Here is a 17106-nt window from a genome sequence, read left to right as displayed (position 1 = left end):
ACATTTCCGATTGCAAAAGCGAATGTTTATTTTCAGAATGCGAATGCGAATGATATCTTTCAAATGAAGCGCTCACAAATTCTAATGAATTAACTTAATTAATCCTTATATATTATTTATCCAGCATCTTTTTTTCTGTTCATACCTTATCTTCCTCATTTCTTTATCATTTTCCATGATTCACATTCACCATGTATATATGAAATATACATATTATACCATGTATATATGAAATATGCATAGTATATTAAGTTTAGTCCCAAGTTTGTAACGCTTAAAAATAATGATGCTAGGAAAAAAATTATGTCATAGGTGTTCATAAAGTCACCTAATTAGTCCATTTCCGGTTGTCCGTCCGTCCGTCTGTGGACACGATAACTCAAAAACGAAAAAAGATATCGAGCTGAAATTTTTACAGCGTACTCGGGACGTAAAAAATGAGGTCAAGTTCGTAAATGAGCATCATAGGTCAATTGGGTCTTGTAAACCGTTAGAGATAGAACAAAAATTTAAATGTAAAAAATGTTTCTTATCAAAAATTAAACAACTTTTGTTTGAAACATTTTTTCGTAAACATCACTGTTTACCCGTGAGAGCGCCAACTAGGCGGAAATTTTATAATATGTACTATACTTGATTATCAGTTATGTATGTGTCACATGTTTGTATGTGTAATGTGATAAAGAAATCAACCCTGACTATGCATGGTATTTCAACAATTAACTCAGTCAATTGTTTGTTTTCACTTGTTTTTATTTGTGGTTAGTTTACTATAATTGCATTTGTCCGACATTCAAATTTGATAGTGATCTAAAAATATGAGTTATGTACTTAATGTACTTAATCAGTGATGTTTGGGGTTATTTTGCAATTTATGATACATATTGATGATTATTTTTTGTCAAAAATATAAGCAAAATATTTCCATCGTTTTTGCGAATGCGAATATTCTTTCCACCATTAATACATTGTCCTGACCATGGGACGTAAAGATATGCTGAAAAAATTTGGACAGATTTTCGGACAGATTTGGTTAATACCTTCTATAAGATATTTTCATCTTCAAAAAGTCTCACCTTTGTAGATAAAGATTGAAAATACTGCTTCTAAAATTCAATTCAATATCCACGATGAGTTTGTTTCCACTTATTAGTGTATTGTTCAAATTCAAGTATATTTGACTCATAAAAGTGTTAAATATCCATATGGGTGAATTATTTATATTTATTGTTTTGCATATATAATTATTATAATTAAAATCAGGTACAAAGTTGATAAACGTTATTTTTTTGAATGTAATAACCTTGTTTTGTAATCATGAAATATAATAATGATCTTGAAAATTATACACTTCGTTTTTTGCATACAAAATTATCTACATTGACCTGGTTAGATATGTGATAAATTATATGGTTTTACTAATTTTTGGAATGTTTATGCATATTCGAAATGTATATGCATACGCCTGCATATGTTTATGCATGTTTCTAAATGTTTCGGCCTATTTTAAGTGGGTCTCGAAAAAATTGATTCTCGAAGAAGTTGCTTTTTATAATACTTTCTTATAAAAGAGACTAATTTGTAAGGTCACTTTCAGACAATAATGAATTATCAAAAAACTGTTGTCCTTCTGAACATTCTGATGAAAACTTTCTTCAGATAATTATTTTCTGAGGAAGTACTCGTGAGTGGTTTTGTTAAAACGGTTCAACCAGTATATACACAGTGTTCTATAATTGACTGTAAAACTTTCTAGTACCTTATATATACTGAGTTTTATCAAAATTGAAAATAAAAATTTTTTTCGATTTTTTGAAATTTTTTTAAGGGTTTGCAAAAAATCGAAAAAAACGCAAATAATATTTTGTTTTGGAATTTGATGAAACTCGGTGGATGGGGTAATTTTGACCCAAAAAGTATAAAAATCAAGTTAATTTAATGATTGGATGCAGACTTTCTGAGATATCTCAATATTTGGATCGATTTTAGTCCGTAACTCAAAAACTATTTGAGCAGTCAACAAATACACCCGATTTTTGCACTTTTTGGGTCAAAATTACCTTATATACTGAGTTTCATCGAAATTGGAGATAAAATAAATTTTTCGATTTTTTGAAATTTTTTTAAGGGGTGATATTTTGTTTTGGAATTTGATGAAACTCGGTGGATGGGGTAATTTTGATCCAAAAAGTATAAAAATCAGGTTAATTTAATGATTGGATGCAGAGTTTCTGAGATATCTCAATATTTGGATCGATTTTAGTCCGTAACTCAAAAACTATTCGAACAGACAACAAATGCACCCGCAAAGAGTTAATTACACTATAAAAAATAAATAAACAATTCATTTCACTGTTATATTTTGTCTTTTACATTTCCTGGTATGTAATAAAAAAAAAAACTTAATACAGTGTGTTCTAGACAGAGGGCCTACTTACACAACTTTCTCCTATGTACATATCATTTAATATAATCAAAAATAGGTCATATGCTCAGGTAAACACATTGTTATTATATAATGTATCTATTTACCACAATAATAATATAAACATTACAATAATTATATAATATTAAACGCACGTTCATATAGGATGATCCATGGAAAACGAATTTTATTTAATGTTGTAGTCAGTAGTACACTCTGTAGAAAGAAATAACTTCGTTTATTCTTTCTTGGTCTTCCAAAGTTCGAATTTTACTGCGCAGTCTATAAATCATTTTAAGTCAAGAGCAATAAAATCATAGCCCGCGCTATCATAAATTATAAAGTACTTCCCATTTATAACATATATATTTATTACAAGCAGTGGCTCTCAAACAAGTTCGCATTGAATTTTTATTATTATAATAAAAGAAAGTGTTTTGTGTTGGATTTACTTTTGAGAATAAACTGTATGTTGTGCGTTTATTGTTCATTTATCTTTTTTTTGTTTTGCCTGCTTTTATTTTGATTTTAAGTTATTAGCTGAATAGGTTCATTTGAATTACACTACCTTGAATTTCAACGACCAAAGATAACAAAGTTCCACGCCTGTAAATATTTTTTAGCAAAACAAAAAGTTTTTGACTACTGAGTCACACTGTATGCTTAATAATACATATAATAATTATAGCATGGTGATATATAATTAATAATAAACAAATACCTAATGATTAATACATAATAGTCAAAGCTTGGTAATAATTTAGCAATAATATAGTAGACAGATACTAGGAGAACGTGTAGTACCTAGAATCAAAACTTAGGTTTGTATGATAGCCATTTTTAAAAAATATCTTGATGGGGGATAATCCTGATGTCGACTTGTCATTTGTAACCCATAAAAATGTAAAACTAGACTTGATACCATAAAAAAAAAATTGAAAGTGACATTAAAATTGATTAAAAAACGAAGTTATAAGCAATCAAAGATTACATTCAAAGATTGCAATCTCCCTTTAGCAAAACAAAGTCTTATATGTAATCTCTATAGCGATACTCATGCTTGACCTTATTTGTGGGGAAATTCTCTTTGTTAAATTAGGAATTTTAAACGTGCTTTCTAGTAAAGAATTTTAAAAACAAAATTTCTGTACGTCCAGTGCAGAGAATTCACCACAGTGGTAAAAGAAATTTAATCCGGTTCCCTATTGTAACTGTCGCTGCTTAAAACACTGCTGTTTTGCAACAATATTTGTTGTTGTTTGCAACACTTTTTTTCCCCAATTGTACCGTAATTACCTATATTTGGAAACCTATGCCTACACTTTTAATATTTATGCAAAATTGTTAGATTCAAGGTATATTATGTTTTGTTAGATCCAAGTTACGTCACTTTCCATGTTTAAAACTTTATATCCTTAAAATTTAAAGTTTAAACTGAAATATGGTATAACGGCTTATTCAATTATCAACGATTTACGCTGTGTATGACTTCTAAAATAATTTGCAATTGTCAGCTTGTAAATATGCAATCAGAAGAATCAATATTAGTCACTTACCTATACAAAATTTGTTACTTCTGGTTCGTTGAAGATAAAAACCACGTTAATTATTCCACACACTACATTGAATAATTCAAGGTACATTTAATTTAAGGTACTACATCTTACCCTTATACTTCATTCTGTTTGTATTTATTATTTATGTTTAAAAATAAACCTAAAATGACCCTATAACATGTAACATAGAATAGAGAATTATTCATAAAATATAGATAAATATTTTGAGTTATTTAAACGCTGTTATTTTAGCACGCTCTGTTGATGACATCAAATATTTTGTCCAGTAATAGTTCAATACATTGTTTTCTACAGGGTACCATTTGATTATTTAAAAAAATACTATACGTATTTTTGGTTTTTTATAACTAGTAATTTTCTAGTAAGTTATTGGAAAGTTTTTAAACCTTCTGAACAGCCAGTAAAACAGTTAAACAACGAAGAAAGTAATAAAATTCGTATAAAGTTATTTACAAATGTTTCAATACTCTGTTATAGAGTTTTGCATATTATTATAATATAATTTTACATAACATAATAATCATAATATCTTACCTACATGATTATGTAATATGATAACACCCTAAAGCGATATTAAACTGATAGTAAATAAAATGTCATTATAAAGTAAAGGAAATAAATACCTTTAAAGTCGGTATAAAGATATTATATAAATAATATATAAAACAAAATAATAATAATAATGATTAATTCATAACTGAGCATGTTTCTAGCTATAGAACTAGGAAAAGAGACACTGTTTTATAAGTACAACGACAAAAGAGCCAAAACCGGATGTATTATAAATAATAATAAAAACATGTAAAGTATGTATGCGCACAGCTTCCTCTCTCATTTATAAAAAGAACGAAAGATTCAAACGAGTATTTAAATAATAATATTATTATAATAATCAAAGGATGTTATTACATTTAATATTTTCGCTGTGTTTTTTGTATATGATTTTGTTTTTATATAAAAAATATTTTTTTTAATTTAAATCTCAATGAACTCTTGATTAATCTTCTTGGATGCTTCTTCCTTCTTGGAGTTTCATCAAATTCCCTTAAAAAATTGCAAAAAATCGGAAATTAGATTTTATCTCCAATTTCGATCAGTATATAAGGTAATTTTGACTCAAAAAGTACAAAAATTGGGTGCATTTGTTGACTGATCGAATAGTTTTTGAGATACGGACTAAAATGGACCCAAAAAATGCTTCTGGCACATTTTTATACCATGTATATATGAAATATACATAGTATATTAAGTTTAGCCCAAAGTTTGTAACGCCTAAAAATATTCATGCTAAGAAAAAAATTTTGGTATAGGTGTTCATAGAATCACCTAATTAGTCCATTTCCGTCCGTCCGTCCGTCTGTGGACACGATAACTCAAAAACGAAAAGAGATATAAAGATGAAATTTTTATAGCGTACTCAGGACCTAAAAACTGAGGTCAGGTTTGTAAATGAGCAATATGGGTCAATTGGGTCTTGGGTCCGTATGACCCATCTTGTAAACCGTTAGAGATAGAACAAAAAATTAAATGTAAAAAATGTTCTTTATAAAAAAATAAACAACTTTTGTTTGAAACATTTTTTTGTAAACATCACTGTTTACCCACGAGGGCGCTTATTAGGTGCAAATTTTATAGTATGCATTAATATGGGAATATCAGTGTGTGTGTAGCTATTTAAAAGTGACGTCAAAAAACAAACGATTGCTTCATCAACACTGTCTATACATGGTATTTCAACAATTAATACAATCGGTCAATTGTTTGTTTTCACTTGTTCTAGACATCATTCCAAATCCAACGATCTATCACACATATTTGGTTTTTCATATTTGAAACAATAAATTTTTTAATTTTGTATATTGACTATATCTTATAATTAAAAACGATTCACAAATCTTTTTTCAACTCTCCTTAAAATTTACGTCGAAAATAACAGGAACTTGTTACTTTTACTAGATGCTAAATACAAATTAACTTATATAAACCTTTCACTCATAAATACTCTATGGTCTGTAATTTCATAGTTGTTTACTACGGAAGAAAAACCGGTATAATCAAAAGTGTATTCAGTAAGCATTAATAAAACATCCGCAATAATTTTACCAAAGAGGTGTTTATAAAAGAAATTATTGTATTCCTACACACTTTGTACAATCAATGAGGTACCATGGCATACATTACTTATCATGGATTACACCCCATTTTACCTTGAATCACTTCCAGCGATTGTACCAGAATGTGATGTGTTCAACATCTAAAATCAATACTCTCTTAACAGAATCATTAGCGATTTGCCGAAGAAAATGGAGCTATTGCTTTTGTACTGATGGTGGAATTTTGAAAAATTTTCTTCAAATGTCCATCGATCGTACCTAATAGATGGCAAAAATGGCCATCGTTAAATCAGTTTTAAGCTAAAAAGTTCACTTTTGGTGTTTTCTCTAGGCACTTAGTTTACGAAATAAAAATTCTTAAAAATTAATAATGAAATATTCGATTTTTAGAAAAACATGTTTTTCCCAATTTCTGAGAGAATTCGCTTAGCTAACGCAGCTCCTGCGCTACTAAATTTTATAAATGTGATTGAAACATTAAATTAAAACCTGGGATGACATGCTTCCTTTACAGATATCATTTTCTCCAGTTACAATTTCAGTTCGTATTTTTATTAATTCGGGGTGACTAAAACTGTATTTCTTCATGGTAATTTATAAGAAAGTTGAAAACATTTGTAAAATTAAGTGTGTTATTATTATCAAGTACTCGTGATGCAACACGTAGTTTCTATATTCAAGATACATGAGGGTGCATCTCTTCAAAGTTTAACTTCTCAACATTTAACATTATGTTTCAAATGAAATTATGTTATAACAAAAAACCTGCCTATAAGGAGTGATTTAGAATGTAAATCAAAATGGGAAAACACAAGAGTCAAACTTTCTTCTAGTATGTAAACTTTGTTTGCTAGAACAAGGAAACTAAATATCTAAAAGGAAAAAAGCGTTGCATCTTTGAAATTTTTCACAGTTATTTATTAAGTGTAAAAACTTCGTACTCAAAAGTCGACCTTTCAGGGGAGGGCCTAACTCCCTGAAAGGTCTTCTTCTATAACTTTTTTTATTTAGAGTACCCCACAAAATCGAGGTGGGGACCACCCGTGAGAAATCAATTTTATGGTACGAAGTTTTTACAACCGAGATGCAACACTTTTTCCTGTTTTATCATGATTTTGTATTTAATTTTGTTGTGCTATTCATATAGTTGCGATTTCATATAGATAGCAATACAGTATATACCCAGATACTGTTGAGTTATTTTAGGTGAAACATACTATGATACCCGGGGTACTATGCTATCCACCCAAAAATGTCTAAGTTAACACGTCGGTAGAAATTCATACTAAATTATATATGATTATATAATATATTATTGTTAATATTTGAGTGCAAAAAACTGTAATGGCTTTATAAACATCCATAATAAATATGTGAGGTGTGAGATATTTGTTTATAATTGTGCTACATTGTTGTAGCACATTGCTGTGCGCTCACATAATGTAATCATTTTATTTTTGCAAAATAAAAAATACAGTGTTCACCAAAAATGTTTGTCAGTCTCTTTTTCTTACGATAAAAATTTATACAGTTAGTCCGTTTTCATCTTCTTTGTAAGATAGGTGGACCCTTAGATCGTTAAGTTAGATAGACTGAGCGTCAATTGATTTTAAGCTTGTCAACATAGGAGGTAATTGCTTAGGTCAAATCTACCATGGCGGCGGTGTAGAAATGTCAAAATAAAGTGTTGTTGTTATACTTGTCATTGTAGATTCGTAAGGAAAAATGTACAGTGATACGAGATAAGTATTTTTTAAATCAAAAAGCAAAAAAATTAAATCAAAAAGAAATGAAAACTTGACAGTTTTCAATTTTTTTAAATGTAAAATAGTCAAAATTCATTGAGTATGTCAGAAAAGATGGCCATTATTTGTTTTACGTTTGGGGAAGAACTTGTTTTACAGAAATCTTTAATTTATGGGTCCAAATGTTGCTCATAGATGGCAATTTTTAAAAAATATATCTTTATAGATTATTGCTCATGTGTTATTCTGATGTATGGGCTATATTGTTATAGAGTTTCATTCAAATCCATTTGGTAGTTTTTGCGTAACAAACCCCATTACTTTCACATTTCTAATAGACAAAGGGATTTTTGACAGAAACTGAATTACTCAAGATTCCCACAAAATATTCGTGGTAAAACATTCTGTAAAATAATATATTTTGTTTATTAAGTACATCTATAGAAGCGCGTTTATGATAGTAAATGCACAAACAACAACAATGGTGAGATAAATGATAGTTTAGATAGTTTTTTGTGACGTTTTTCTACAAAGTTAATAATAGTCTGTTTGTGCATGTACGGGTGGTATTCGTATTATATATTTTATTATCATATTATATGCTGACGTTATACATAATATAATATCATAATAAAGATCTACTCTATGCTACATGGTATAGTTCATACAGCTCATAAAGTATGACTGACGTACACAGACTTATAGTTAGGCAATATATACTTGAGGATGATGCTTTCCATATCTACCCTTATAAGATATTTTGGAGGTCACTTCTCGCCAGAATTCTCTATCTGACGCATTATGCACAAGTTGCTGTAGATTCATCTTTGTCCAGGTTTTTATATTATCTATCCAAGATATTCTTTTTCCACCTTGAGCTCTTGTAAACTGATGTTTCCCTAATTTCACTAACAGCTGTACATAGTACTTGTCAGAATAATGTGGCCAAAATACGTGACTTGCCGTTGTTTAACTACTCGGACCAGCACTGGGTTTTGATTAATTAATTCTAACACTTTATCATTTGTAGTAAAACTGTCCGATTTAATTCGATTTAGTTTTTAATTAAATTTTAAACAGTCCACGTTTTAATGTATGCACAGTCCTAATATAGGGTATTAATAATGCTATATATAAAATTATTTGTATGAAAATGCAGTATCTATGTAATGTTAATATAGCGTGATTAATAATTAGATTTAGGTAAATATTGTTGTGATAACATTTTAACATGAAAACTATACCTGTAGACTATGTATATGAAACAGAATGTATACTTTTATACAGAGTGATCTAAGTAATTACAACAGAACTTCATCAATTGGTTAACATTAAAATAAATAAAGCAAAATCATGCTCTAAAAAGTGTAAAACAAGAAAATATTACTATCTGAAATTTTTATTTTAAGTAAAATCGTCATTACAGTCGGAAGACCTCTAAGATTAACCAAAGAACGATCCCAAATATTTATATATATTGTTATACTTTATCGCGGAATTATATACTCACAAAATAATTTAAATAAAAAAAGTACAAAAACTAAAACCCCAACGACTGCAAAATCACGATATTAAAAGAGTAAACCTATACATAAGTAAAATCGGCATTACAGTCGGCAACCTCTAAAATGAACCAGAGAACGGTCCCCCGACTGTAAAGGCGATAATATTTATATAAATTACATTATATAGATTATATTATTAGATTATATTATATTGTTATAACTTTATGCCCTGTAAAAGGACCATATTAAATTAAATTACTATAACCTGTAACTAGACTATAACAAGCCTATAACCAGCGGACGCTTCCGTTTAAGATCAGCGGACGATCAAGAAGAAACCTCATTTACCAAATTATGATAAGTAGACTTATTTTTAGCGTTAAATGTTTTTTATGTCCTGAATAATGTCTCAAGCACAGACATCATTCCGAATCCAATAAGGTATCACACGTATTTTTAAGACCATTATTTATATATTTCATCAATTTGAACTTGTTAATCAAACTATAAATTAAAATAGTAATATGTGCTTTTATTATAACCGTTTTAATTAAGTATTACTTCTAATCTACCAAATGAAATAGACGTCATCATTTATCTTGACATTTTAGTGAATATATTACAAGTGATATATTGTATAGACAAGATTTTAATCAATGTAATAGTGTAATTATAAGAACAATTCTTATCTTCGCAGAAAAATTACACTTGGAGTGTTATTTCAACATAATAGAGAAATTTTAATCAACATAAAATAAATTAATTGTGCGAAAATGTAACAGTAAAAAAAACCTAAAAAAGAAAATCAAATACAACCTTCTATTCATTCAATACACAATATAAATGATATGTGGTCGCAAAAAGGTATTTACTATGTAACACCAAAAGATAAGGTAATTCAATTTTCTTATTTTATATTTAGTGTAAGTCACCTATTATAATATTATATCCCTATATATTATAAATATGAAAGTAAGGATGTTTGTTTGTTTGTTTGCTTGTTTGTTTGTTTGTTACGATTTCACGCAAAAACTTGGGAATGGTTTTTAATGAAACTGTACAGCAATATAGCTCATACATCAGAATAACACATGAGCTATAAATTAAAAAGATACAGATACCAAAAATTTTTTAAAAATAAATTTAATTTGACAATTACGATTTTTAATTTTTACAGAAATTTTTAATTAATGGTTCAAAATGACGATCACAGATGGAGTAGAGTTATGATCATCATTTTGAACCATAAATTAAAGATTTCTGTAAAAATTTAAACCAGTAAATGTCACATTCATGGCCACCTTTTCTGATATACTTAATGAATAATGACTTACAATTGAAAATATTGAAAACTTATATCTTTTAGCTGCGTTAAACAATCCCTTCAAGTCTTATGGAAGGGGGATAAGTGATATCAAGAGAGGTGAAGGCTGTAAAGTGGTGGATTTTACTTTTACGCCCAGTGAAGCGGACGGGTATCAAGCTGGTTGTATATTATATATAATAAATATATTGACATTTCCTTCATCATGTAATGATAACAAAAAAAAGGTATCCGATTGGAAATTCAATATGTAATAATAAAAAAGATTTTTCATACAGGGTGATATATTTAAATTGATGAGCGGAAAAATTTTGCAGAATTTCTAATAAAATCGCAAAGTTTATAAAACAAAAATATTCGACTCAAAGACATGCTAGAATTTTGATAAGTGTAGGTTTTTTTCGTAGCCGTTGACTTTTGGTTTACGTTATTTTAAAGCTGTTGTTATTTTTTTTTCGAATCACATACTCTACTTAAGTTGTACCACATTCATATCTTTCTACAAACCTTCTTTTTACCCTTTGAGTTGAAGAGTTAGCAGTAGAAATGTAGACTAAGTTAACATGACATTTCAAGCTCAAACATGAGATTCTCCAATCGTGCCTCATAACTGAGAAGAGAAAGAAGATAACATAATAATTAGGAAGTTGTTCATTATAAAAAAAGTAAACATACTTACACGGTAGAAATGCATGGCAATACTTCAATGCTGGTATGGATGAATGCTGGATGGTAATGGTATGAATATATATGATAATTTATGGCACTAAAAGAAACTTACGCTAATTCAGTGGGGTTACGAACAATTGGGTAAAATTATCTATCCCGTGAAAAATAAAAAAGGATGAGGCGATCAGTTATTAAGATAAGACCACACTTAACTTTAGCGCTTTGTTAGTATACGTGATTTTTGTATTATATTTGAAACTATTATTTTTAAAAATATAAAAAAAGCAGTGAAAAATAATAATATCACAAACGATTAACCTATTTTGAATTACATTTCTTAGATAAAAATACTTATCATAATCTAAACAATTGTTTCTGTATACATTTTTATAAAAGATTTTCATTACAGTTTTAATAATAAAGTTCTATTCAGAATGAAGGTTTATATAACTTGATGAGAATAAGATTTTATGTTATCATATTCTCATATCTACTTTTATTTACATTATTTAATATACGTACACTCACTGTCAAAAAAAGTACCACAGTTAAAACATTCTAAGCGTACTCATCATATGTTATGTTATAATAGTAACACTTAGAATGTTTTAAAACGAGCATTTTTTGTGACATTGAGTATACCTACCTATTCTGTAAAATGTAAATAATATAAAAATACGACATAACTATATATTGCGGGTGCTGGCAAAGCTTCTATGAACTTTTAGTGGTTTACTCGATATGTTTTTTTTTTACTAGTATAATCATTTATCGATGTTATAACATTCTTCATCTATATTAGTTTTATAAATTTTCTGTAACTAATGCGGATTGAAGAAAACTACCACAGCTCAATGTTTTAGATAGTTGTGTCAAAATATGATCTATAAACACCCAACTCTATAAACTAGGGCTGGATTGGATGTTAGTAAAAATATAAGTGGTGAGTATTTCGTAGTTCAAGCTTCAAGATACGCTCGGTTTAATTTTGATGAAGAATTAAATTTGAGCCATCTTCCTTGTTTTTATACCTTATATATATGAAATATATCAAGGTATACTAAGTTTAATCCCAAGTTTGAAAATCTTAAAAATATTGATGCTATGAACAAAATTTGGTTAAAGGTGTTCGTCCGTCCGTCTGAAATTTTTATAGCGTGTTCAGGACATAAAAAGTGAGGTCGAGTTCGTAAATTAGCAACATAAAACATTAAGGTATTTTAGTTTTAATGTAAAAGTTACACAAAAGGTACAACTTCTATTTAAGACATTTTTTCGTAAATATCACTGTTTACCGGTGAAATATATTGGTTTGTGCGAGCGGGTGAATCTGAAACCATTAAAAATTTATTGTATGGGTCAATCACATTTAGGAAAAGATGTATATCTCGAGTAAATCTTTTAAGCTCCTTATAACGTCTGGCAGCACCCGCAACGAATGGTAAGTGTATTTGAAATGAAAAGTTTTTTATTTTATTTTGATAGAAAAAAGCAGAAAAGAAAAAGAATTTTTATAAGATTTTCTTAACAACACAGGACAAGACAGTAATGTTGTTCTTTATTTTATTGCATAATGAATAAATTATGTTGCCATTTTCTCTTCGCATCTAGCAACAGCAACATCCATAATCGATACACAGCCACAAAATATTATTTCTAAATTGTTAAGCACTTTCTTTACGTTTCTTGGTTAGGACAAGGCATTAACAGCAATTTCGAGAAGAAGTCTGTGTGTTTGTGTATGTGTGTGTGTACGTACGTCCGTAGACATTTTTTGTCGTCAATTTTATATGATTTGGTCGAGTCATTTCAAGTCGGGCGAGCTTTTTCCTAAATTTTATTTTGTTTGATATAACGCGAACAAAAAATAATAATATACAAATTTCATCACAAATATTCTTTCGATAACAGTGGCCGTTAACGAAATATACAGAAAAAATCGTATTTTGTGACCTTTGACCCTATAGTCAGCTGATCACAAATTTTTCCGAAGTAAAATGTCTTTATTCTCTGTATTATCACTATCAAAATTGAAAATAAAAATTATGTAACTTTTATTTATTCTGCTCGTACATCTTTAATATAATTTCATAATTTCACTTCATAATAATTAATTAATCTCGTTAAAATAATAGTATTTGAACAACTGTTCACCATATTTACATTTTACATAGTTTATTGACATTGAATAATAGAGACGTTTTTGAAGTGTTTTTATAACAAAATTGCATTTCTATTCATACAGAATGTTACAAAAATAGAAAATGTATTAACATGTGTAATACATAACACCTTCCTTAATTATAATCGTATTACAATTATAACAGTTTTAAACGTTATTTTGAAATTTTAAGTCAAACGAAACCTCACTTATTAAAATCAGTTAACAAACACGCATTTTCACGCTGACAACCTCTATTTTGAAATATTTGAGTTAATATTATATAGTTAATGGTACTCTTTTTGACACCAAGGTTGTAAATTCCAATGACAATTCCTTTATTTAGATCGGCCAGAATAATGTTTTTGTTCAATTTTTAACAAAAAATATCCTTATTGGCGTCCATGACTTTTATTATTGGAACACTCAGTGTTTACTAAACTAGTTTTACTATAGTAATGTAATATTCTATAGCCAATTAATATTATTATTTAATTATCCCTGAATAGTTTATTTAAATGAACATTTATCTATGCTGGCTGCCGGGCTCTATTTAGCTGCAAGTGTAATTAAGAGCTTTTAAATTCGTCTTTATATGTGTTTATAATATTTCTCTTTGAAAAGGTTATAAATGTATTTAACCATTTTCCAAGAGATACAATAATATAGTCTATTGAAATTGTCTGTGTATAGAATATATTATCTATAATTAAATATATTTAATTAAAAATTATTTTATATACCTTGGAATTCATTTGCCTGTTAATTCTTTTTAGTTTATTGTTGGATTATCTTGTTTTAGGAATTAACATTATTTCATTTAATGTTTTATTCAACATTACATTCAATATCACATCGCGTTTTATTCAACATAAGCACACGATAGAATTTAGTTGTTGAAAAAAACACAGCTAAAATATATTCATATTATAATTTAATTTTTAATGCTTTACCAAAACAATTTTTATAAATACGATGTACAACTAGCAGATACCCTCCCGCTTTGCTGGAAAATTTCTCTTTTCAAAACAAAGATAATCACATTATAGCCCTCACTTATAATCCCTTTTGTTCACAATGGTGGGGAACTTTTTTGAAAATGAAATTTTGCCCATGATACTCGCTGAATTTTTTTACGTTTTTCTCGATTTTTACTAAGGGGTACCCGTTAAAAAAATTGCAAAAAATAGAGAAAATTTTCTTATCTCCAATTTCGATAAAACTCAGTATATAAGGTAATTTTGACCCAAAAAGTACGAAAATTGGATGCATTTGCTGACTGGTCGAATGGTTTTTGAGGTACGGACTAAAATCCATTCAAATTTTGCGATATCTCAAAAACTCTGCATCCAATCATTAAATGAATCTGATTTTTATACTTTTTGGATCAAAATTACCGCATCCACCGAGTTTCATCAAATTCTGAAACATAATTTGTTTTTCTCGATTTTTTCAATTTTTGTCATGATAATATGAATAGGAACATAGTGTTCATGAGAGGTAAGAAAAAATTTATAAGATATTTTATAAAATAAAATTTCATCCTGATTACACGTTTTAAGAAAAATCTTCATTGGAAAGATCCTTTAGGTATGAATTTAAATTATAAATTTCAATGCATAATGTAAATCTATCTTTCCAATGAAAACACCTGTCAATTATTTATCTGATATGTTCACATAAATTTGATGTTATGGTTTTACATTCAAAATTACAATTTTGAATATGACATAATATTTACATAATACATGTACGTATTTACCCTCAGTCTACGTTATTTAATGCCTATACGTAAAGCATAGAAATAACTGAGTCTGACGTGTGAAGATTTAACACTGGTACAACAAATATTTGATAAATAAGAAGTGTTTGCTTAGGATTTCTTAAAAATACATTTTAAAGAACCAACCATATTTAAAAAAAAAAATAAAAACCAATGATATACAACGTTTCATATTTCAAACTTTTTATACCATGTATATGAAATATACATAGTATATTAAGTTTAGTCCCAAGTTTGTAATTATACCATGTATATGAAATATACATAGTATATTAAGTTTAGTCCCAAGTTTGTAACGCTTATAACTATTGATTATGAACAAATTTTTGGTATAGGTGTTCATAAAATCACCTTATTTCCGGTTGTCTGTCTGTCGTCTGTCTGTCCGTCTGTCATCACGATTACTCAAAAACGAAAAGAGATATCAAGGCCAAGTTCGTAAGTGAGCAACATAGGTCAGGTGGGCCTTGGGTCCGTAGGACCTATCTTGTAAACTAATAGAGATAGAACTAAAGTTTAAAAGTAAAAAATGTTCCTTATAAAAAAATTAACAACTTTTGTTTGAAACATTTTTCGTAAACATCACTGTTTTCCTGTGAGGGCGAAAATCAGGCGTAAATTTTATAGTATGTATTATATGGGAATATTAGATATGTATTTGTGACATGTATGTATGTGTAATGTGATAAAGTAATCAACATTGTCTATGCATGACATTCCAACAATTTACTCAGTCAATTGTTTGTTTTCACTTGTTTTTATTAAAAACGAAATCTTCATAAAGACCGGGAAGTGGATTAAATTTGACTTGCAAGATTTGATAACAGACAGACAACGGGACAGGTGAAACTAAATAAAAGCTTGTAAAAACGTATTTATCTCTAAAACTTTGCATAGTTTAAAGAAAAAAGTTTGCATAGTCTCTTCACAAGTGAAAGTGAGTGAAATGAGTTGAATGAATTTGTTTTACAAATGAATGAGTTTTACAAAAATTACGAATTACTATGGAAAATATTCTACTCGATACTAACTAAAACTCTTTTGATTACATTTGGAACTCTTTCTTTTATAGGATATTTTAAGCTGCGATAATCTTCGTTTATATTCCACGAGTCTGTTATAAATGATTCCGGAAGAATTATATGATGCCATTCATGAGAAAGATTATTGAGGGTTAATACTGCAATGCATGTTTATTTTGTGCGTATTTGTAGAAATGTTTGAATAGAAGAGAACTAACACAATTTATTATTCAATATATATGAACATTATTATATATAGGCACTACACATATTGGTACTTACAAAATACAGAACATCATCAATTATACATATGTAATAATTGATTATATTATTATATGTTACCGGTAAAGTCTATAATTCAGTAAACCCAGGTTCATTATATATACATTGAAGAAAAAAAATTCTTAATATCAGCCGATATGAGGTTGTCTCAACCTCATCGAAAATATGACGAATTGGGCCACGAATGTTATACAACTATCATACGGGATTGAGTAGTGAAGTTGTCACAACCACATAAAATCAATCCATTCTATTGTAAATACAAATATTTAGCTGTACTTGTTCCAGTTATTAGGAAATTGATTGCAAGTACTTTTACGATATGAAACGAACGGCCATTTTTTTCAGTGTACCACCATATTATTTTTGGTAAATCAGAATAAAGTGTTGTACATTCAAAATACCTCAAATTACTCTTGAATTTCTTGAAAGATATTGCTCTCTATAAGACATAAACCAGATGAAGAGAAAGTTGTTTAAGACATAAACTAGATCAAAA

At 28.4% G+C, this 17106-nt stretch overlaps 1 protein-coding gene across 2 annotated transcripts in view; it reads left to right on the top strand.

Moving 5' to 3' along the window:
* The window catches only part of LOC123296970 (rap guanine nucleotide exchange factor 4), a 252698-nt gene that overhangs the window by 153283 nt on the left and 82309 nt on the right, over positions 1–17106 (top strand). Inside the window, exon 1 of one of the 2 annotated variants that reach the window (XM_044878707.1) lies at positions 10215–10259. The exons of the other annotated variant lie outside the window; for it this stretch is intronic. Within the exon in view, the coding sequence (XP_044734642.1) occupies positions 10215–10259 (45 nt within the window). Of the gene's footprint in view, positions 1–10214; positions 10260–17106 lie in introns of those variants that run through there. 2 annotated transcript variants of the gene reach the window in all.

The sequence above is a fragment of the Chrysoperla carnea genome, chromosome 3 (genome assembly GCF_905475395.1).
Source record: "Chrysoperla carnea chromosome 3, inChrCarn1.1, whole genome shotgun sequence".
NCBI lineage: Eukaryota > Metazoa > Arthropoda > Insecta > Neuroptera > Chrysopidae > Chrysoperla > Chrysoperla carnea.
The sequence above is the reverse complement of the archived record's forward strand: the minus strand, read 5'-3'. Positions and strand labels throughout refer to the sequence as shown.